The sequence below is a fragment of the Radiomyces spectabilis genome (genome assembly GCF_025331425.1).
Source record: "Radiomyces spectabilis strain NRRL 2753 chromosome Unknown BYT42scaffold_11, whole genome shotgun sequence".
Lineage (NCBI taxonomy): Eukaryota > Fungi > Mucoromycota > Mucoromycetes > Mucorales > Radiomycetaceae > Radiomyces > Radiomyces spectabilis.
This window is the reverse complement of record NW_026251936.1, coordinates 759,465-780,614: the sequence shown is the minus strand read 5'-3', so window position 1 is coordinate 780,614 and position 21,150 is coordinate 759,465. Positions and strand designations below refer to the sequence as shown.

General features: G+C 44.3%; 6 protein-coding genes across 6 annotated transcripts; 3 read left to right on the top strand and 3 right to left on the bottom strand.

Moving 5' to 3' along the window:
* Positions 1–1,473: 1,473 nt before the first annotated feature.
* BYT42DRAFT_595079 (uncharacterized protein) lies at positions 1,474–6,713 on the top strand (the record flags this gene model as incomplete). The annotated part of the gene is made up of 8 exons (XM_051570818.1): positions 1,474–1,530; positions 1,603–1,779; positions 1,853–2,006; positions 2,066–3,983; positions 4,057–5,227; positions 5,314–5,863; positions 5,888–6,474; positions 6,564–6,713. 8 exons carry the CDS (start codon positions 1,474–1,476, stop codon positions 6,711–6,713), a joined length of 4,764 nt encoding a protein of 1,587 aa, XP_051420610.1.
* Positions 6,714–7,190: 477 nt separating this feature from the next.
* BYT42DRAFT_616685 (uncharacterized protein) lies at positions 7,191–10,464 on the top strand (the record flags this gene model as incomplete). Its single annotated transcript, XM_051572100.1, has 10 exons — positions 7,191–7,986; positions 8,067–8,151; positions 8,225–8,271; positions 8,356–8,363; positions 8,429–8,765; positions 8,834–8,933; positions 9,003–9,158; positions 9,223–10,074; positions 10,145–10,253; positions 10,324–10,464. The coding sequence occupies 10 exons, from the start codon at positions 7,191–7,193 to the stop codon at positions 10,462–10,464; spliced, it is 2,631 nt and encodes an 876-aa protein (XP_051420609.1).
* A 1,968-nt stretch (positions 10,465–12,432) lies between these two features.
* Positions 12,433–13,269, bottom strand: BYT42DRAFT_580843 (uncharacterized protein). The gene is made up of 2 exons (XM_051569550.1): positions 13,140–13,269; positions 12,433–13,040 (listed from the first exon to the last, which is right to left on the bottom strand). Exons 1-2 carry the CDS (start codon positions 13,159–13,161, stop codon positions 12,727–12,729), a joined length of 336 nt encoding a protein of 111 aa, XP_051420608.1. The 5' UTR covers positions 13,162–13,269; the 3' UTR covers positions 12,433–12,726.
* A 1,174-nt stretch (positions 13,270–14,443) lies between these two features.
* On the bottom strand, positions 14,444–14,650 carry BYT42DRAFT_467816 (DNL zinc finger-domain-containing protein; the record flags this gene model as incomplete). Its single annotated transcript, XM_051563531.1, has 1 exon — positions 14,444–14,650. A coding segment is annotated over one exon (207 nt), but the record flags the coding sequence as incomplete, so codon positions are not given.
* Positions 14,651–16,005: 1,355 nt separating this feature from the next.
* On the top strand, positions 16,006–17,105 carry BYT42DRAFT_580839 (uncharacterized protein). Its single transcript, XM_051569549.1, has one exon. The coding sequence runs from the start codon at positions 16,463–16,465 to the stop codon at positions 16,895–16,897; it is 435 nt and encodes a 144-aa protein (XP_051420606.1). The 5' UTR covers positions 16,006–16,462; the 3' UTR covers positions 16,898–17,105.
* BYT42DRAFT_580838 (uncharacterized protein) lies at positions 17,065–18,757 on the bottom strand. The gene has a single exon (XM_051569548.1). It carries the CDS (start codon positions 18,538–18,540, stop codon positions 17,305–17,307), a length of 1,236 nt encoding a protein of 411 aa, XP_051420605.1. The 5' UTR covers positions 18,541–18,757; the 3' UTR covers positions 17,065–17,304.
* Between the last annotated feature and the right edge of the window lie 2,393 nt (positions 18,758–21,150).

The window sequence follows — 21,150 nt, the reverse complement described above, 5'->3', positions numbered from 1 at the left end:
CCATGACGTAGAATGGTCTGTCGTGAAAAGATAAAAAACCACGTTGACTGTAACCGGGGTCCATTCATGGAATGATGGGAGATGGACCGCCGTTTCTCGACATTTTTTAAACGTCCGATGAGGGCCGAAAATTTTGGGGGCCAAAATCGTGTCACAGCCCTTTGGAATCAGCCTTTTGGTCCAGCCAGCACTCCTTCATTCCCTTCCTCTGCTTCTACTGCGGGCCACGGCTTGTGTTTGTTCATTTCAAATCCAAGGAAGCTCTTTCATTTTATTTGACGAAATTTTCTGTCTCTACGGAGGTTATCACAGCTCTTTTTTTTCTATTACCGTCAGTGGCTCACTGACATGGTACACCTAGACCTCGTCTGCATCAAGAGCTTTTGTTTTACACGTCATTGTTATCGCCACCCGAGGCATCCCTTACATTAAATATGCAAAGACGTCGCTCTCTCGACTCACATCACGACCCTAAAGCCAGTTCTCACACTAATTCACCTTCCACGGCTTCACGTCCCAGCAGTCCTACTCGCACACCGCCTCCCTCACTGTCTTACACCATGCCTCCGCTTTCACTAAGTCCGAGACCGTACCCACGAGCCAACTCGGCCGAACAAACCAAAATTGAAGATCTGCATCCCACCAAAATACCATCCATACCATCTTCCATTAAACCATCGCGAAGAAGAGACTCGGGAGACGCCACCAAACCAACCGGTAAAGGAAAAAAATAAAAATAAAACCAACATATTATTTCATGTTGCTTCGAGATTCATGTTTACTTATTTCTGCAAATTTCATTCTTCTATATAGATACCGGGTCATCGTCCACCCAAGGTCAGAAAGATAAAAAACGACATCATTTATTTGGGCGGTTTGGGAAAAAGAAAAGTAAGTGGCTCTTTGCATCCATCCGTTCACTAGGCACGTGTAACCGTACCGTGTAAGGTTCTGATCCGCTCGATTTCTTCTTGTCGTCCATGCGTTATTAGGTCGTACGGATTTACAAACAGCCACCGGCACGCCGTATGGTTCCTCCGGCGCGTCCAGTCAAAATGCTTCCATGACCGATCTTCACCAACGTAAGCGGTCCAAAGATTCAGACGTTCGTTTCGGATTTTCCCATCCTCTGGATACCGAGAAACAAACCAGTTCAAGTGAACGGAAAAAATCGTCGGCTTCCAGCGGTCCCCGCAAAGGAAAGTCGCGAGAGAAATCAGAGAATAGCATCTTTTACCCATCGGGATATGAAAAGGTAACATGCCACCATCTTCTCCTCCAAAGGTTACTTGCTCGTACTGATTCATTCTTGATTTTTTTCGAACCCGTTTCTCATCTGTGGCAGAATATTGAGTGTAAGTGAGCTAGACAAACGAAAAAGGAAAAACGCAATAGCTTCACGTGAGACAGAGAGAATTGACATATGGCATCAACCGTTCTTTTTGGTGATTAGTGGATCAGAATTTCGCAAGCATGGATGGCATCATTAATCCCGAATTTTGTCACCCGACATCCACCGTTTTAGGCCAGGTGAGTGCTTTTTTTTTTCTACCCGAGAAACTTTCACACGAACGAAATCGATTAACGGGTGAAAACTGGTAGGATCTGGAGGGAGGACCGGCGGCCGAAATCTGGGCTCCACCCGACAGTTGGGGTGTTCAACCGGCTGAAGCAGAATCCTCTTCACAACCGGCCTCCTATATGGAGGACGAAGCGACGGATTTTGACGGCTATTCCATAGTAGGACAGGAGGAACATTGGGAATTACAAAAGAAAAATGTAAAGACTGAAAATGGATAATGCAGTTCATGCGCATGAACAAGGACTCACCCAAGACCTCAACGTTGTATAGTACTGTATTCGTATCTTTCGTCCCGACAACACCTTTGGCACTCTTCAACTGCCTCTCAACACAACCACCTATGATCTCATCCAACGTTTAGCGGGGAAGTTCTTTTTACACGATCTCAGCAAGTACAGCCTCTTGGTCACGCGTTACCATCTCGGTATTGAACGGAAGCACCTTTTTTTTTGCGTCGACCCCACTAATATGGTTTTCATGTAGAACGTGCATTATTGCCCAACGAGCGTCCGCTGCAGATGCAAAAAACTCTGCTTGAACAGATGGGATATACGGAACAAGATAAACTGTACGATGTCGGACGCGAAGATAATTCTTACCTTCTCCGTTTCACCTTTGGACCCAACCTTACCCAAACCTTGCATGAACAACCCGATGTCAACAACTACCAGCATACAAATTTCCAAGCGCGCAATTTGGCGACGATTCCGATTTTTCTCTACAAGCATGCAGCAAACATTATTTCCCTGGATCTGTCCGAAAACCTGTTGATTGAACTGCCCATCGATTTCATCCAGATGTGCAAACGGCTCAAACAGTTGTCACTCGCTGGAAACGAGTATACAGCCTTGCCTTATTCCACCAAATCCATGCAAGGACTCCAGCAGCTGAATATTTCCAATAATCGTCTTCGTGAATTATCCCACGCTCACATTGAAGAAATGACCCATCTACTGGTTTTGCATGCGTTTAATAACCGCCTCACCTCCTTACCCGACACTTTCAATTCATTGCAGCATTTGACGGCTCTGTATATATCCAACAATGCCATGACCCAATTTCCGCCCGTCATTTGTCAATTATCGGCTTTGGAGTACCTCGACATCAGCTTTAACAAGATAACCGTGCTCCCCGACGAACTAGGCAATCTTCGCAAGTTGATTGGATTTTACGCCATTGCGAATCGTCTAAGTGGCAGCTTGCCATCCACTTTCTCCCAGTTGGAAAACTTGCATGAACTGGATATTCGTCAAAACTTTATCACGGAGCTCGACGTGATCTGCTTGTTACCCAAACTGGAAATGGTCTATGTCGATTACAATGCGGTGAGCATTGTCAGCTCCCAGTTCAAGAATATCAAAAAGCTGCAAATGTGTAAAAATCACTTGACCCAGTTCAATCTCGGCTTCTGTCAGTTACCCGAAGCAGGAACCCTGTCCGCGAGCTTACCTCATCCAGTGCCATCGTATACCGTGTCATGCCTACTCACCGATCTGAACCTCGCCAACTGCAAACTATCCTCGATTCAATCGGACGTCTTCAAAAGTTTGACACTGCTGGAAACACTGGTTCTGGATAGTAATACGCTCAATTTTCTGCCGCGCACCATAGGCGTCTTGACCAAACTGGTGCGACTTTCCGTGCAAAACAACCATCTTGAAAATATACCCATGGAAATTTCCAAATTACCGGAACTCAAGGTCTTGGATGCACAGAACAACAATATCAAAATGTTACCGCAGGAAATTTGGTTATGTCCGTCCTTGCAGACCCTCAACTGTTCTTCCAATCTTCTTCGCGCATTTCCTGATCCAATCCATGTCACGATCCCCGGCAATACTGTGCTTCCCCCGATTTTACCTTCGAACGCCGCCTTTTCTTCCCACATGGGTCAAGGCATTGCGCCTCCCCCAAGAGAAGCTTACGCCGGTCCCGGGCCGCAGCAACTGTCGTCTTCCAGCTTGCTGAGCGGTCATTCACCTCCCACATTCAATCCACCCTCCTTTTTCGCCAGTCCTCGCAACCATCCTCCGCCATTGTCTCTATCGCTTCGCCAGCTGTTCTTGGGTGATAATCGATTAACTGACGATGTTTGGTCGCCCTTGTCTCTTTTCTTGGAATTGCGCACGCTCAATCTATCGTTCAACGATCTGTACGAGATCCCCTCGGAAGGTTTATGCCATCAACATCTGTACGAGCTGTACCTGTCTGGCAACGAACTTGCGTCCTTGCCAGCCGACGATATTGAGAAACTTGGCTATCTACGTGTTCTTGCTGTCAATGGCAACAAGTTACAAACCTTGCCAGCGGAAATCGGCAAACTTCGAAAATTGCTCGTGCTAGATGTCGGTAACAATGTCCTCAAATACAATATTGCCAATTGGCCGTATGACTGGAATTGGTAAGTTGTTGATCGTTTTTTCTTTTCTTCAACCATGCTTGGTTTTTAAAACAATGGCTTATCATTTATTTAGGAACTGGAATTTGGGGCTGAAATATCTCAACTTGTCGGGCAACAAACGCTTGGAGATCAAAAAGACGCAACCGGACAGCATTAATCCGAAAGAAAAGAATCTTTCCGACTTTAGTGCGCTGGCACGACTGCGGATGTTGGGGTTGATGGACATCACCATTTTGGGGGTGTCGACGCCGGAAGAGACAGAGGATCGCCGTGTGCGCACGTCCCCGTCGGATGTGAACAATATGGGCTACGGTGTGGCGGACTGGTTAGGACCCAGTGATCATTTAGCCACGTGGGATCTCGTCATGCCGCGATTCCGAAACAATGACGATGAATGCATATTTGGCTTGTTTGATGGACGTAAAAACAGTCGCATGGGATGTCGACTGACCAAATATCTCAACGACAATCTGACCCGACATTTCGCTGACGAATTGATCAAAACCAAGGATGACGAGACCGTGGTATCGGCGCTTCGACGAACCTTTTTGACCCTGGAGAAAGAATTGGGCTCGGCACCAGACCGTGATAAAGAAGCTGGCGCGTCCGCCGTCGTCTGTTACATCAGCGGTACCAAACTTTATGTTGCCAATGTAGGAGACGCCTTGGCTATTATTTCTCGCAATAGCGGTCAAGCGTACGAAATTACCCAAAAGCATATCCCATTAAATCCCAGTGAAACAGCGAGAATACGAAGCGCCGGTGGATTTGTATCCAATGCCGGCCTGTTGAACGATCGGTTAGGCGTGTCTCGCAGTTTTGGCTACTTCAACTTGATTCCCGTCGTGAACGCGAACCCTTACATTTCACTGATCGAATTGACGGAGAATGACGAGTTTGTCATCATGGCCTCGCGTGGTTTGTGGGAGCGCATGTCGTATCAAACGGCGGTGGACATTGCACGTACCGAACGAGATGATTTGATGGCTGCAGCACAAAAACTTCGTGATTTCGCCCTGACGTATGGTGCCGACGACAATGTCATGGTCATGATCATCGGGGTCGGCGATCTCTTTGATAAACGTGATAAGCGGCTACGCAACTTGCGAGGCATCAATGTCAGTCGCGCAGGCAGTGGTTCGGACGGTAGTGGTATGACATTGGAAGAAGCGGCATTGCGACCAGGCAGTATAGTTGTAGGCAAAACCAAACGACGTGGCAAAGAAGAAGAACCAGGAGATTCGGTAAGCTTAAAAGCCAGAACTCGGAATAATTGGGCCCACATGCACTATGCACACAAAATGTATTCACGATTGTGTTAATTTTCTAGACGTTGGCACGTTTGCAACGAGAAGTGCCTCCACCGATCAATCAGGTGGCTCTTGTGTTTACGGATATCAAGAGTTCAACGTTACTGTGGGAAACCCAGCCAGAAGATATGCGATCGGCGATCAAGATTCATGACGCCGTCATGCGTCGTACATTACGTACTGTGGGCGGTTACGAAGTGAAAACGGAAGGAGATGCATTCATGGTGTGTTTCCAAAATATTACCAGTGCGTTACTTTGGTGTTTCACTGTCCAGCTGCAGCTACTGGAAGCAGATTGGCCCGCGGGTATTCTCGATACAGAAGAAGGCCGCGAGATTGAAAAGGACAGTGTCATCATTTATCGCGGATTATCGGTGCGTATGGGAATTCATTGGGGTACACCGGTATTTGAACGCAATCCTATCACGAACCGTATGGACTACTTTGGTCCGGTGGTGAACAAAGCGAGTCGTATCTGCAACGCGGCGGATGGTGGGCAGATTTGCGTGTCGTCGGATGTCATTGCAGCTCTACGCAATATCACGGGCCTGATTGTCAACGACAACGACGGTACATCGATGGATGAACTGGCAGCTTCGGTTGCGGCTTCCGGCAGTTATTCTGTGGGACGAGATATTCAGCAACTGAAACGACTTGGATTTCATGTGATGGAACTGGGCGAACGGCGCTTGAAAGGATTGGAAACACCGGAAATGTTGAGTTTGGTGTATCCGAAGCAGATTGCGGGACGTATGGAGTTGGATAAGAGCGCCATTATCAAGAATGCAGCTTTATTACCGGAAACGGAGCCGCCACGATTGACGGTCACTTCTGGGACACCTTCTCCTGCCTCGGAAATTGAAGAACCTCCGGAAGTGGGTGCTCCTTCGCCTACGAAACAAGTTGGCAAAGTCCAGCATCGTCCATCTATTACGCGATCTCCGGGATCAAACGGCGCTGGTCGCATCCTTGATCCGTCACTTGTTTGCGCGCTAAATACACTGGCGATTCGCTTGGAGCACATCACGAGCGGAAAGGCGGCGCCAAAATTGACAGCGCAGGCCATCGAAAACGGTGAGGTGGAATCGTGCTTTGTCGGTGCGATGCACCGTCACATCCAGTACGATGCTTCCGATGAAGAGCTCATGGCTTTGGTCGAGAACTTTGTCACCCGCATCGAGGTAGGTTGAAGACTGTTGAACCATTGCTCAACTTGCCACAAATATGGATAGGAAGCGGATGATCTAATCTTACTTTATTTTTCTTGTAGAATGCCGCCTCTTCGTTATATTTACAAAAAGTGGGACGATTTGCCAGCGTGCTGGAAAAACTCGGCGAAGCCATTGAAGTTGATTCTATGCACATCTTGCGCGCTTTGCAAATGTACTCTGAGGTGAGCGGATTGTCCACCAAGCCTTAATATGACATCTTTCTCTCTTCCTCCTTGTCCCTTGTTCCTTTCCTATTCATCTCCATCATTATTTCGTCAAATTTCCTTTCCATCCATCCGTCTCGCAGTAGACTTGTATGTGTGAGTTGTCGCACTATCAACCTGCAAAAAGCGTTTAATGCTCCTTCTTTTGTGTATAATTTTCTCATTCTCCCTTTGCGTGGCTGGCCCCAACGTAAATAAAGCATTGTATGATGTTTAGGTGGGACGATGATGGGCGTTGCCGAAACAATGGCAGTAAGATGTGGAACCCTGGTTCGTCCATGCTCGTGACACCAATCCCACCAATCAAATGAAACATCAACTTTATACGATAATTTGCGCTGCTTTTTTATTTTTTTATTCCCCGTGTTCAGGTTTTATCACTTCAACCTTCATTATTGCGCCGAGACAAGTTCCGTCGATTGCTCTCTTTCCGCTTCCTTATTTCTTTTCTCTCTTATTACCATGACAGATAGCAATAGTCCAGTCAAGGACGAGACTTCCGTTTCACGTCCCGAATCACCTATACCAAGCCCTGCTTCTCATGCCAAAGACCATGATGAGGAACCCAAATCTCCTGTCGAAGAAGAACAAGTTCAAGAAACCTTCACCGATGCCGTCGACGAAGGAGAAAGTCAAGACGGAACCGAGTTGTCGCAGGTGATATGTGCACTTCAGGGTTCCGTCGCTGCAAGTGAAGCAAAAAATGAAACTAAACGCGATAAGGAAACCGCCCCGGAAACCAGCGAACCTTCAACTGCGGCCAACGATCAGGAGGAAACCAATGAGGTGGCTGTCATTGCAGTGGAACAAGACGATGAAACCGCCGTCGAGCCTACACCTACACCTACACCTACATCGGTTAAAGAACAACAGCAACAACCGGAGGAGAAAGAAGAAGAAAAAGACGGTCAAAAGACAAAGGAGTCACCGGCGGCGGTGGCAGAAACGGAGGTTCCGCTTTCGGCTACGAGTGAGCCTACAACGCCCAAACCGGAATCTCGAAAGATAGAGGGATTAACTGTGATGGTTGGAACCGAAGCGATACGTAAATCGATTGAAGTGCCTGCTGGAAAGAATATGGCCGACTATGTCACGCCACCCACACCAGGTTTGGCCCCACCTCGTGAGAATAGTGAAGAACATCAAGATGCAACAGACGACAACGAATATTCCAAATCCAGTTCCTTCACCATGGCCAATATCGATCTCAAAAATGTTGGACCCAACACTCTGAATCCTCGAGATCAGGAAAAAGCAGGTAATCTATGGGCATCAGTGAAGGGATAAGCGGCTCGGCTGTGCCGGATCATCGACTGACCTTAATTTTTCCTGAACAAGATGAGGAGATGCTGCGGGGTATGAATTTATTCTTCAATAACAAATTCTCCAAGGCGAAAGCCGTGTTTGAGACCCATGCAAAAGAGTAAGTTGAAAGGGAAGAACGGGAAGGATGGCAGCTCGGTTCTTGGACTGATCACGTGAATGGTGCAATCTAGGGATCCACTCTACGCTTTAGGTTTAGGCTCCATGGCCTTCATTAAAGGTAAGCATCTGATAAAAAAGAGTGCCCAAATAAAAGAAGTGGCCGTGATCATTAATGCATTAAACTTTTTCTTTTGGTTTCTAGCTATCACAGTAAGCGCGCATTAAATTCAATGAATACAGTATCAGTAATAATACTAACTCGCTTGATTCCGCAGTCTTCCGACAGTGGCGACGCAGACATCGCGATAGCGTCACTCTTGGAAACCTATCGATTTGCTGGGGCACAGATCGATGCAGCATCAGCAAAGAAGCCGCTCAAGGATACCGTATCGCATTACATTACTAATTTGATGGGCAATAACCCTACCAACCTACCAACAAACACCAGTCCACTCAATCAACAAGAACTGAACAAATTGAACAGCTTCCTTCCCAACGGCGCTTTGCGTGCGCACGTCATTAAAGCCGAGTGCAGTTTATTGATGGCAATTATTCACCTCAACAAAGAAACCGTCGCCGGCTATCTCAAATGTGGATTAAACCTTCGTCGAGGTAAGATTTATCTCTGTGATTGGAGGCGATCAGGTTCTTTTTCCTCACACCACCTTTTTTCTTTTTAGCCTACAACAGTTACAGTCTGGTATGGCAAGAGTATAAACGCATGGGACAAGACTTCCATACGCACTTGGATCAGGACACTATATCAGCTATTCAGTTTGGGTAAGAAGCATCAGGTGCAAGATGTGAATAAGTTGCAGAAAGTGGTTGACCTAATCGCTTTTTAAATAGTATTGGCTCGGTTCATTTGTTGTTATCTTCCTTACCACCCAAGATCCTCAAAGTCGTGTCTGCGTTTGGCTGGAATGCTGATCGTCACCTCGGTTTTGCTTTGCTGAAACTATGCTTGGAAGGCAAACGTATCCGGTCGCCCCTGGCTTCGATCACGTAGGATGGCATTGAATCATTATAATTGGTTATCTGAAATTACTCACTTTTGCATGTCATGTAGTCTCCTTTCTTACTATGTCATTTTGACATCTTATGCGCCTCAAATCCTGACCCGTGAATTAATTCAACCTGCGATTGAATGTCTGCTTGATGCTCAGCAAAGCTATCCCAATTCGGCCTTTTTCCTGTACTTTGCTGGTCGAGTATCTCGTCTGGCCAAAAATCTGTCGCTGTCAACCCAATCATTCATGTATACTTACGAAGTGAGCCAAGGCGAATGGGCGGAAGGTACCATGGGGCAGCTGGCTACGTACGAGATTGCATTCAACTGTGCCATGGGACTCGATTGGGCTAGTGCGGCTGTCAAAGTATTGGAACTACAAGATAAGCAGCACAGTTCGCCCGCATTTTTGAAGTATGTCTATGGTGCGTGCATGGAAATGCTGGGAAACCGCACCGAAGCCATTCTTGCATTTGCGGAAGCCTCCCAATTGATCGATAAAAAGAAGAAGACCGAGCTGGAGCAATATGTAGCTCATCGCATTGAATTTTTCGAACAGAGCGGATACCAAGATTTAGGATTCTCGCTTCCTGCGCTCGAGATTCTGTTTATGTGGAACATGTTCCCGAACATGACAGAGAATGCATTGGAGCGATGCCTTGAACACATCGACACGACCCTGGAATCGATCTATGAACGGGAAAAACAGGAATACGAAGTGCGCATTTTCGAGTTGGCTCCCGGCACCCCGACACCAGACTATTTCGAACAACGCGGATGCTTGCTCCTCATGAAATCATCGGTATTGAACTCGCTTGGCCGAGAACGGGAATCAATTGTCCATTTGAACTGGATCATCGATCACCGAGAATGCATGAAAACATCTAAATGGATTCTACCCTTCACTTACTGGTATGGCTATTGCTGACTTTAGGTATGGCATGTCTATGTGCTGACCCATATTCCTCTTTCTGAATTACAGGGAATCGGGTATTACGTCCTGGAAAATGGAGGAATTCCAACGTGCTAGAGCCCTATGGGAAACGGCACTGTCCTATTCCAGCTATGATTTTGAATATCGATTAGCTATTGTAAGTACAATGATACAGGAACTGTGTTTGGCTTGAGGTAAAATAGTTATTCATGTTGATGGTACAATAGCGACTGAATCTTGCAATTACTCATGCTGTCGAGCTTGGCATTCCTGGGCCCACTCCTCCAAAAGCCGAAAAGGGGCCGACCACCAATGGACGTAAAAGAATGTCGATTGTGAGCAAGGTCAACGGCACGGTACAAACATAAATAACTTTCAAGTGCTCTATTCTTTTCTTTTTCTATTACTATGTATACTATTTTGTATTTGTATTTCGTATATTGTAAGATATTCTTGTTGCCTGCTAGACTGGGGTAAAAATGTTTGGCCCAAAACTTTGCCTGACTTTTGGATACACAAACATCAATTTTTTAAGATTCATATCCGAGTCATGGCTTTTTCTGGTCAATATTCTTATGAGCTATTATAACGAAGCAAAATTTCAGTTTGCATCTCGTCCATCGAATCCCTACGGTCCTTGCACCTCAGTGCTGTAACGTCACTTATCTGTTACTAAATTACAGTAGCAATGCCGCCTTGATCGTTCAAACAAATTTTTACCAGTGCGTCAAATGACAGATGAGCTTTTCCGAGAAAAGCTACACCGCATGATGATTGTAAAACCAAAAATAAACAAAAAGACAGACTTGTACGTTCATCACTCAACCTTCGGCAGGAAAGTCATGTTGATCAATTTCTAAATGATACTTGCTATGTTTCTATATGATATTATGATGATTTCTTTCTTTGGTCAAGTCTGCTCGGACATGTATACGCCGTCATATGTCTTCGTCTTCGGATATGATGTGGTCGCCAAGCACCCGCGGTGCCGCTTTCAACAGTCGTGAGCCGAGAACCCGAATGAATTTGGCAGCTTGCTCAGACAAAGTTGTTGGTATGAGGGCCATCGAAGCTGGTGTAGCTAAACAGCAACAGTGTCTTTTCTTCTTTCGGCTTTCCTGTTCATTTTCAAAATATCATAAAAAAAGCAAGATTGATTTACTTTCTTATATTGTGATCCTGATGACATAATAAACAATGCCGAACGTGTTATGTTTTACAGCATTAGAGGATATTCTCCACAAGATAGTATGCAATCCGTGATTGTCGTAGTGATCGATGTAAATCGTTGTCTTGGTAGTCCTGATCAGAGTATAATCCAAGTGCGGTATCTTTTGTAGCGAATGAATTTTTTTTAATATGCATACCGATGTGGAATGGGTTCGTTCTGCATGCATGGTCGAACTCACTGTGTTACACCTCGGAAGATCGGCTTCAATTATTTTGATTTGCTTTTGCAATAATACTGGTACACCTGTTTCTGTGTGGATTTTACTCCGGCTGCGAAATGTCGGAGGCCTGAATGCTGGTGAAAGATCGTGGGGTTCACGGTTACATCTCCATGGAAATGCAAGGTCATCCTTGTAACACAATGAGACCAAAATTTTTTAGATGTCTTTGGGTCCTGACAAATTTTTCACCAATGACGACTTTGGCGGTTCTGTTGAGAGCATGGCAAACAATAACGCGACGATGTAACAAATATTTCTCGGCATCGGATAATAACCGGGTGATGCCCGAATGCCGAGATGCCCTGTAACTAATGTGACTTTCGGGGCTTGTATCATGGAACCGCTAGACTGTTCCAAGTCACGATATTACCTTGGCATGCAACCTAGCAATACCCTGAAAAAATGGCATTGACTGAGGGACACCGGCGGTGCGTTTGCCTGGACAACGACCGCTTCCAAATTTTCCATTCAATCCCTGAAAAATTTAAGCTATTTTTAGGCCTGAAAAAAAAATTCCTCAATTAACCGGAGCGGTGACGACATGAAGCCTAACAGAATTGACGTGCTTGCATCAGCAAACTACTGTTTTTTCCCATCTCGAAGGCAGGATATCTTTGTTATCTAATCTACTTTCATATACTAAATCATTCAGATTCGAAACCAGAAACGAGTAAATTTTTCATTTCAACCTGAAGCGGAGATTCTCCCTTCTTTCATTTCTTTGGTTTTGTGGGGCCAATACAGGCGGAGTTGCGGTGTGGAATGAGCGTTATTCAAGGTCGACGAAAACAGCCAAGTACTTTATGTCAGTCCCCGCTCTTGTGCAATGCCCGTGAACAAGCTGTTATGTCAGTGGAATAAAGTGAAAAGCAAAGAAAAGTTGATGATTTCATAAAATAATAGTTTCATCAGAGTTTATAAAAGGGATGATGACCCTGACAAAGTAAAATGAATAAATAAGATAGGTCTATTGATACGATCATGATGGAGGATTTTAGTTTGGGGACAAAGAAGAAAAATGGCATACAGGTTAGAAATTAAGGGTGACGAGATGAATCAATAGTATTAAAACTTCTATAAATGATTATAAATATTGCAAGCATATGTACATGTGGGAGAAAGAATGTAGGATGAATGGTGGTGAACATGGCAACCATGTTCCAATTATGCGTGGGTAATTCAGTACGCTGCGTCGGTTTTGGTGGGCGCTGTGGAAGATGGTGCGTAAAAGTAAAAGGCATCGATGGCTTCATCGGATTCATCGCTCAGATACCGTTGAATATGCGACAACGAATCATCGTCATAGGGTAGTTCCTCGTTTTTCCATTTGCATTTGTTGCACTCGTATCGCACACGCATGTTGTTGGCAATCCGTTTATTGAGCAGGATGAGTTGTTTCTCCGATCTCATTAACTGCACCGATGCTTCACTCTTGCACTTTGGGCAAGGATGGCTGGCATGCTCAAGCGAAATCTTCTTGCCAGAGTTGCTTACTAAAAAGAATGAAAAGGATGTCCTATGTTAGCATGCTTTCTACTTTCAATGCCTTCCTTTCCCATTTGTATTCCTTTACTCTTTCATCGACACTGTACCTAGAACAAAAGAGCCGGTCATGATATTTTTTAAAGTCGATCAGATAGGTAGGTACAAAGAAACTCGGAGGATTAAAAAAGAAAGCAGATACACCGAGTTTTTAATATAGTAGAGCAAAAGAAAGAACCAAAAAGCGGAGAAGGCGGGCATTAATAAAGTGAGGACCGCTTTTATAACTGCGTGAAGTGGGAGCCACGTTGCTTGGAGTAGGTCATCGGTTTAATGTCGTGTAACAACCAAAAAAGCTTGCCCTCTCCAAGTAAAATGAGCTCAGCCCTTGTGATACTCACTACCTTTCGAAGAATTTTTTACCATTCCCATGACGTATCGTCTCACCCAAAGCACGAAACTTTACACTCATTCATTACAATCGTTTGTACATTACCCATGTAATGATAACATAACTCGTATTTCTTTATTTCACTGAACTGCGGTTCCCCTGACATGGGAAAATTAGAAAATGATTGTGCATATCTTTGGGCCAATCTCGACCAGTCAAAACGAAGAAGGATGAGCTTTACTAAAAATATACGGTACTTGATGGGCTGCAAATGCCTGCATCGCGCCAAAAATGGGCCATCCTTTCACGCAGTCTCTGGTTCTCCCTGTTCACACGTTGCCAAAAGTCATCATGTCAAAAAAAAAAAAAAAAAGTTGGATCATGCGCAGCCAACGGAATGAGGTGACCTGTAAAATGATATCGCAATATAATGCAGCCAATCAAATCAGCGCGCTGTTTTTCTGTTCATTCTCACGTCGATCAACATCAAGCGATCCAATACATTATCTCACACATGGCATGAATAGAGTCTAACAAGATCAACCTGAAGAATATTGATTGTTCCTCCTCGCATCATCAAGACGTACGATGATTCATTACAACCATCGAGACACCGTTTGAGGCGGATCATGGTCATATTAAAAAATAGTGTAAACGGCTCAATCGATCGATTCGTCAGCAGAGGCAATAAAACAGAAGACACCATGCTTGCGGTGAAATACGTAATGATGTTGCTGTAGCGCATGTGGATAGGCTGAACAATGCTATAAGTAAAGTACGGCACAAAGAAATGAACGAATCATGTCCTAGTTCTTAGATCGAATGGTTTGCCTTTCTAAACCTTAATGAGTCAATATATCTAGTTTATTGGTTATCTTGTTTGTCTGCTTCTGGCGATGATGCCCGCAATTTCTCCGCTCGCTCCTTGGCGGCTTCTTTTCGTTGTCGCTCATCTTGACTAATCTCCGGCAGCCATTCCATGAGGTTGCCCATTTGTTCCACGCCTTGCTCATCCACGACAATTTTGCGGATGCCTTCTCCTTTTTCTTTCACGAGATCCTCAATCGTTGTTTTGCCATCACGGAACCAGCCTAGATTATCGGCAATCAAGTGTCGGTTTTTGCAACCGGGACATTGAATCAAGACGACGCCACGTGTGTATGCGATTTTGGACATGACATGGTGTGATCGCTCTTCGCATACTTTGCATGTGAACCCAATGAGCATCTGGTGCTTGGGATGAATAGGGTCTTGCTCATCTGGTTCTTCATCTGCTGCGGGTACTTTATGCTCTTCTTTGACAAAACTGGCGTGGTGAAAGAGTGACTGCTGCGCCGCCCAACGTTGGGTAAAGCAAAGCGGCATGGGACGATACGGCCGCAATAAACTTGTCCATGGCGCTGCCACCGCGACTCGGTGAGACATTGAAAGTCGTGGCCGTAGGCCTGGATGCTTGACGGTATGGAAAACGGCTCTTCTTAGCAACTGCATTACTAGGGTCAACTACGAAGCGCACTTTGGGTCCAAGCCCTCGTGCCAGGTCAAGTGGCGGCGGAGTGTGACTTGCGACAGCACCTTGCTGTGTTCGGAGCAAATTGTGCAAGACATTTTTTACTCTGCTGAGCTGAGGAGCAATTGCTATCAGTCCAGTGAACCCGATCATTCAGCACTTATGAAGCCTATCATATGGTGTAAAGTAAGAAAAAAGAGAGAAAAATTTTCATAGACTTGTTTCTCGAAATTTACTGTTTCCATTGTAAGAATGCATATTGGGGGATTTGATACTTTATAAAAGAAAGCTTCATTACTGTATACATAGAATAGAACGTCAGCAAAGTATAAAAATGAGGTTTCAATAACGGGAAAAAAGTCTAGGCTGCAAATCCACGGCTACCATGACTACGCCAATCGTTCATATTTTGTAACGTGTTGTATCGCAAATAACTGCGTTACCCGCATTCACTTGCATATAATGTTGCGAAATTCGGGGGTAGACTGCAGTGCTTCCCGCAATAAGAATTTATGGATTTGATTTGTCATCAATGGGGTCATTTCAACAAAGACGCCACTAAAAAAGGGGGGGGGTGTATCAGTGCCTGTCGATCAACGCACGTTTTGCAAGTTCGACGGTTCGATCGATCGCTCGTTCGCTAAAATGTCTATCGTGCAGTTTGTTTTTTTGATCGGCTCCAGGCTTTCCACTCTGCAGACAATCCTTGCATCCAAATTCGTTGATATGCCGCAGCGACAAGATAATCTTGATTCCAAAAATGGGCAGCATGATCCACGTCAAAAGAAGAATTTACTGCCTACTGTATCGAAGAAAGAACACACTTCTGTATGACAATACATCAAGAACCCCGAAACATGCAACCCCAAGCATGGGCGGAAATACAAAAAAAAAAAAAATCAGCACGGCACCCGTCGGCATTCCGTGAAACCCGACGGTTATCGCGTATCAGTTCCGTGAACCGTTGTCGTGGTTCAAACTCGGTTTTTTCCTTGTAAAGGGAGAACGGAAAAAAAGTTTACGTGTTGTGCTGTATGTTGTAAAAAAGCAAAAAAAAAAAAAAAAAAAAAAAAAGCCAGATCTCGATAAGGTTAACCTGCCATGGTAGCTTATTCACGACACAGACGCTTATAGATACTCGTCATACGAGTTGGCAACATGATTGTTTACATGTTGGCCATCCTTCATCGTGGAAAAGGAAGGGGGCAGATGATCACGAAAAAAAAATACCGGATGCATCGCGTATCATAACGAATGGTTAACTGTGATTGGACCGTATTACACGCATTCGTATGTGATCTGGCATGCATGTGGCTCAACAACAGGTCATAATTCATTCAAGAAATTCTCATTTGATAATAAGCGATAAAGATTAGGGTTACTAAAGTTTACCTTTTCAAGCCCTTTGTCAAACCGTTCAATAAAGTTACAGTTTCTGGCCCCAGTGAGTACAACCGTGGAGGGAAATTCAAGGGCAGACTGGAGATTCTATTATCATTCCAAACTGTCGTCCAGGTTTTCCATTGGTCTCCATGCCAAAATACGGTTGCATCCGACGCAGCCGTTGGTTTGCCGCGTGGTATAAAAAAAAAAGAAAAATACGGATGATTTGGCTTCGTCTGAGTTGGGGTGCATGTTTTTTGGGATTTTTTTCCTATTTGGGAGAGCTGCATCGGAAAGTGAAGAGCCAGGCATTTGAGTCACTTTGGAGTTTCATCATTGCAACAATGGATGTTTCCATTTTACAGCTTGTTACACGAAAAGATAAGCAACTCCTATTCCCGATGATCGCGTTTTACAGTAATTCTTTGTTTAAGCTTGGGAGTGTGCAACTTGCCAAAACCCATTCAAGCATCAAGATCCGTCCTGCTTTAGGAAATTCGGTGTGGCGTTCCCTTTTTACTCAGTGGGAAAAAAAGGGGGCAAGAAACAGGGCGGAAAAAAAAAGAGTCATTTCAAAAAAATAAAAACGCACATTTCGCATCAGTGTTCCGGTACAACATCCCCAAATAGGCATATTTCCATTTTTGTTCAGATCTACTCGGCAACCGCATTTGGTAGTTTAATAAAATAGGATAGATGTACCACTACAGCTTGTGTTCAACGTTGCTTGCCACATACATTGGGGTAATTATTTTTTTTTTGCGAGCAAAAAAAAAAAAAAAAAGAAAAAAAAGGGTTCTATATACATAAGATAATAAGTTTACATCAACAACAAAAGATCAGAAGAGAAATGAAAGGAGTGAAAGAGGGGCGGAATCGACGCAGGGTATAACAAAGGAAGAAGAAAAAAAAAGCATAATATGAATACAACAACTAGATATGTATAAGAAAGGATATTAGAAAAAACAAAGAAATAGTGGGGCATAGGAGCTTATTTGGAGGCAGCACTGCTGCATCCATTATCGACTTTGAGATGTCGGTTGAGGGCGTCCATACGAGCAAAGGTCTTGTTGCAGATAGTGCATCGGTGAGGCTTGATCCCCCAGTGAAGTTTTTCATGTCGGTTACGATCGTGTTGACGTGCGAATTTACGACCACATTCTGAGCAAGCAAAGGGACGATCCGAAGTGTGAGTACGCATATGTGATGTGAGGTTATAAGAACGCGTGAATGATTTTCCACAGCCCGGATATTGACACTGATGGGTTCCCGAATTGCTGCGTGCGCGGCGGTCACTGTTGCTGCGACGCACCGATTTAGTGGTATAACCAGCCGGGACTTGTCCATCCGATGCCACAGTATACTTTGGAGGTTCAGAGACACGGCGAGGACGACGTTGTTTTGGCTGCGCCATCTCGGGGCTTAATAAAGGCATCTCGGGACTGTCATAGTATTGCAATTCGGGAGATGGGGTATAGACGGAATGAGCTTCGAACCAAAGATCGGAAGTCTGGGTAGGTGATCCGGCGGGAGTCCAGCTGAGCCAATCCACTGGACCACAGAGTTCCGTATTGGGTTGCAGTTGCAATGCCTGATCCTGGGATTGAAATGAAGATTGGATATCATATGCTGGCGAGAGCTGGTAATAGGGAATCTGTTGTTGCTGCTGCTGCTGCTGCTGCTGTTGTTGTTGTTGTGGTTGATGACAAGAATGAGTGGATGGTTGATCGAAAGGTTGTCCATGGTTGGAAAGGAAGGAGCCGAAGAACATCAACTCCGATGCAAAGTTTTCTTGCTGGATCGGGGTCGGCTCAGTCACGGAAATACAAGGTTGGATGTTTTCAAGATTTAAGCTGGGAGCAGGAGCATAAGTTGGAGGGTGATCGATTTGAAGACGAGACACGGCCTGGGACAAATCGCCACAGGATGGTGTGTATGCATGATAATAAGACATGTCGGCAATGGGGGCCATTAGAGGTAATGATGACAACGGAAGGTTTATATTGGATTGAACGCATGGTACATGATTGACATCGGGATTAAACATAAACGTATCATCAATACAGAGCGAATTGGATACAATGTCTTCCGAGCTAGGTTGCTGCGACAGCGTTGGAGTGGATAAATCATCTTGAAACATGCAATCAGGCACAATTGGATCAAGCGAGGGCAAATTGGCAAGCCAAGCCGACGATTCAAAGAAAAGAGGTTTTTGCTCAAAGGTCATGGTGGAGGATCAATAAAAAGATAAGCAGGTGCACAAACAGGGTAAAAAGAATAATAGAGAAGAGAGACGTAAAATAAAAATAAAAAAGATGCAAGGAAATAAAACAGATAAACTTGATGTAGAAAGATCCAAAGTGAACCTGTTTGTTCTCGGTTTTTATATATCGGCGGTTTAACCTCTATGGCAAGATTATTTATAGTCCCAGCCATCTGTTGTTAAGTTACACCTGTGGCTGTTGGACTGCATGTGATGAACCTTGTCCCACGTTCCTAGACTTGATGTGTCAGTTCAAGATGAGCAAACATCTCCCTTGCTGCTAAAAATAACGCTTTGCAGCACGAAAAAAAAAAAAAAAAAGAAAAAAAAACTGATGCCGGAATTACGCCATTCTGCCTGGTCTCTCCTTATTATGCTGCTGCGTATATCAGCCACAGTCACCCTCTGCTCAATTTTTTTTATTCGTCTGTGATCACTCGTTTCGGTTCCCGATAGTGAAAAGAAAGCAAAAGAAGGAAATGATAAGAGCAAGGTGTCGTTAGAGCCCAAGGATTGAACTCTATATACTGCAATTGCAAAAAATGCAAAAAAAAAGACCATGATCACGGTCAAAGAGAAAGGTAGTTGGATTGTATATTTTGTGCTGTGGAGAGAGAGATCTATTTTTTTAAGCGCGGTATTAGAGAACAGGGTTGCTCAGCGCCTCCATGCGCCACTCTTTTTTTGTTATCTGCGGGATTAAGCGAAGCGGATTGAAAAAAACGAGGGCCATTCGTGTGACTGTGACCCTCGTTTCTTTTTTTGATCAAACAGGATCGCCCTCGTTTTGGCTAGGTAAGAAAATCCATAACGACCCGCTACGATATCGTTTCACGACCATCCGTTTTTGTTACATATTGATATCATCAAAGTATGAACTAGGCTGCAATTAAAAAAAAAAGACAACGCAAGAATGGCCAATGGTGAGTGATCGAGTGACCCCATCCATTTTGCCTTGAAATTGTCCAATAAGAATCCCGCATTCATAAATTACCTTTTCCTCTTTTTTCGGACCGTCTTTGTTATTTTTTTTTCTGCAGCCAAAAAGTGATCATGCCGTTCGTTGCATTAACCACACTGCATATGGATTATTAAGCATGGGGTATTTTTTCTGCCAATTTCGATTAGCGCATCTTGCAGAACCAGGGACATAGCAAGACCGCAGCAATGCACGGTGGTTTCCCTCCACTTGTAGCCGTATTTTTTTTATCGGCTTGGCATGCAATGCTAAAAATACTCGACAGCTCTTTTTTATTTTATTGTTTTTTTCGGAAAATGAGTATACCCGTCATTTTTTAATTTCTCCTGTTGTTTGTTCATGGCAAGACCTAGCGAGTTTCGAATCCCGATAATGTAGTGCTGGTTGTAACAAAATAAACGCGGGCTCCTACCAACATGGGGAGATTCCTTGTAATTAATGTATTACATAACAATACGTAAGCAAAAACTAAAGTTGGAAACGGATGAAATAGTGTTATTTTCTTTCTGACATTGGTCGTTACTGTTCCTTTGTTGGGGCTCCTATCTACGACTTGGCATAGATAAAAAAAAAAGCTCAAAATAGTGGTGGCCTCCCCTCTGTATTACTAATCAATCACCCAAGCCTAATATGGTTTTGAAATATGCGATATTTTTGAGACCAGGTTTGCCGGAATGATCGCCGGAATCATCGATGGCTTTTCATATTGGCAGAAATGGAGATATGCATGATACGTCATTTGCTTCATCACTCCAGTACAGTGCCCTGGCAAAAAAATATGTAATCCCGATAAATTTTGGTTGACTTCCCTAATGTCTTTTTCATCTTTCAGTTCATTTTTCTCGGGAAATAAAGAAATGATAGTCAAATAAATTGCAAGGAAGCAAAAATCATGACTTGGTCCTTTATTGGCGGGGAGTGCGGGGGGTTCTTGTCATATTACCTTGGCCTGCGTAATCCTGATGGGGAAATGCGCTGAAACTGACGTGTTGTTCATCAAAAAGAATAGGCCATCTTCATTAGGATGACTTCTATTTTCAATAAAGTGTATAATACGAGTTAAAAGATAGTTTAATGAGCCATGCATAATGTCTGTACCAAAGTTATGTGCACCTGTGTATCCGACCAGCCAATATATGAACACTTGAGAATAAAGATCTCTCTCTGACAGCATCTGAGACATACTTCATGCAGCTATTCCATGCGATGAGGCCCCACTCTCTTATCAAAGGATAAATATGACGTGAGGCAATGAGAAAAGACACATGGCGTCTTTTTCCTGCTTCATTATTGGAGAATAAAGGTTTTAGCTACAGTACAAGGGATCGCCTTTTTTTTTTCATGTCTATAAAGACGACGCATCTTCCACCCATTTCTTTTTTTGTGAAAGGTAATGTATTTGTGCTCAAGTGCCCTTTCTTATTTGAACTTTATGCCGAATCACTCACTCGCTTCCTTTTTGTGCTTCTACTGTGTAGTTTAAAATACTGACGAACAAAGCCCATGCCTTGGTGGTGTGCGGTGGCGGCTCCCGCAATGCGGTGAAAACAGTTTTTTGTAAGTAAAAACAAAAGAAGAGTAAGCGTGGCTTGTCT

Excerpts from the sequence above, each read along its gene's own strand:
- BYT42DRAFT_580839 (XM_051569549.1), top strand. The coding sequence starts at position 16,463 with ATGCCAAAATACGGTTGCATCCGACGCAGCCGTTGGTTTGCCGCGTGG.
- BYT42DRAFT_580838 (XM_051569548.1), bottom strand. The coding sequence starts at position 18,540 with ATGACCTTTGAGCAAAAACCTCTTTTCTTTGAATCGTCGGCTTGGCTT.
- BYT42DRAFT_580843 (XM_051569550.1), bottom strand. The coding sequence starts at position 13,161 with ATGACCGGCTCTTTTGTTCTAG. Across the intron at positions 13,041-13,139 it reads GACCGGCTCTTTTGTTCTAG|TAAGCAACTCTGGCAAGAAG; the intron begins GTACAGTGTCGA and ends CATTCTTTTTAG.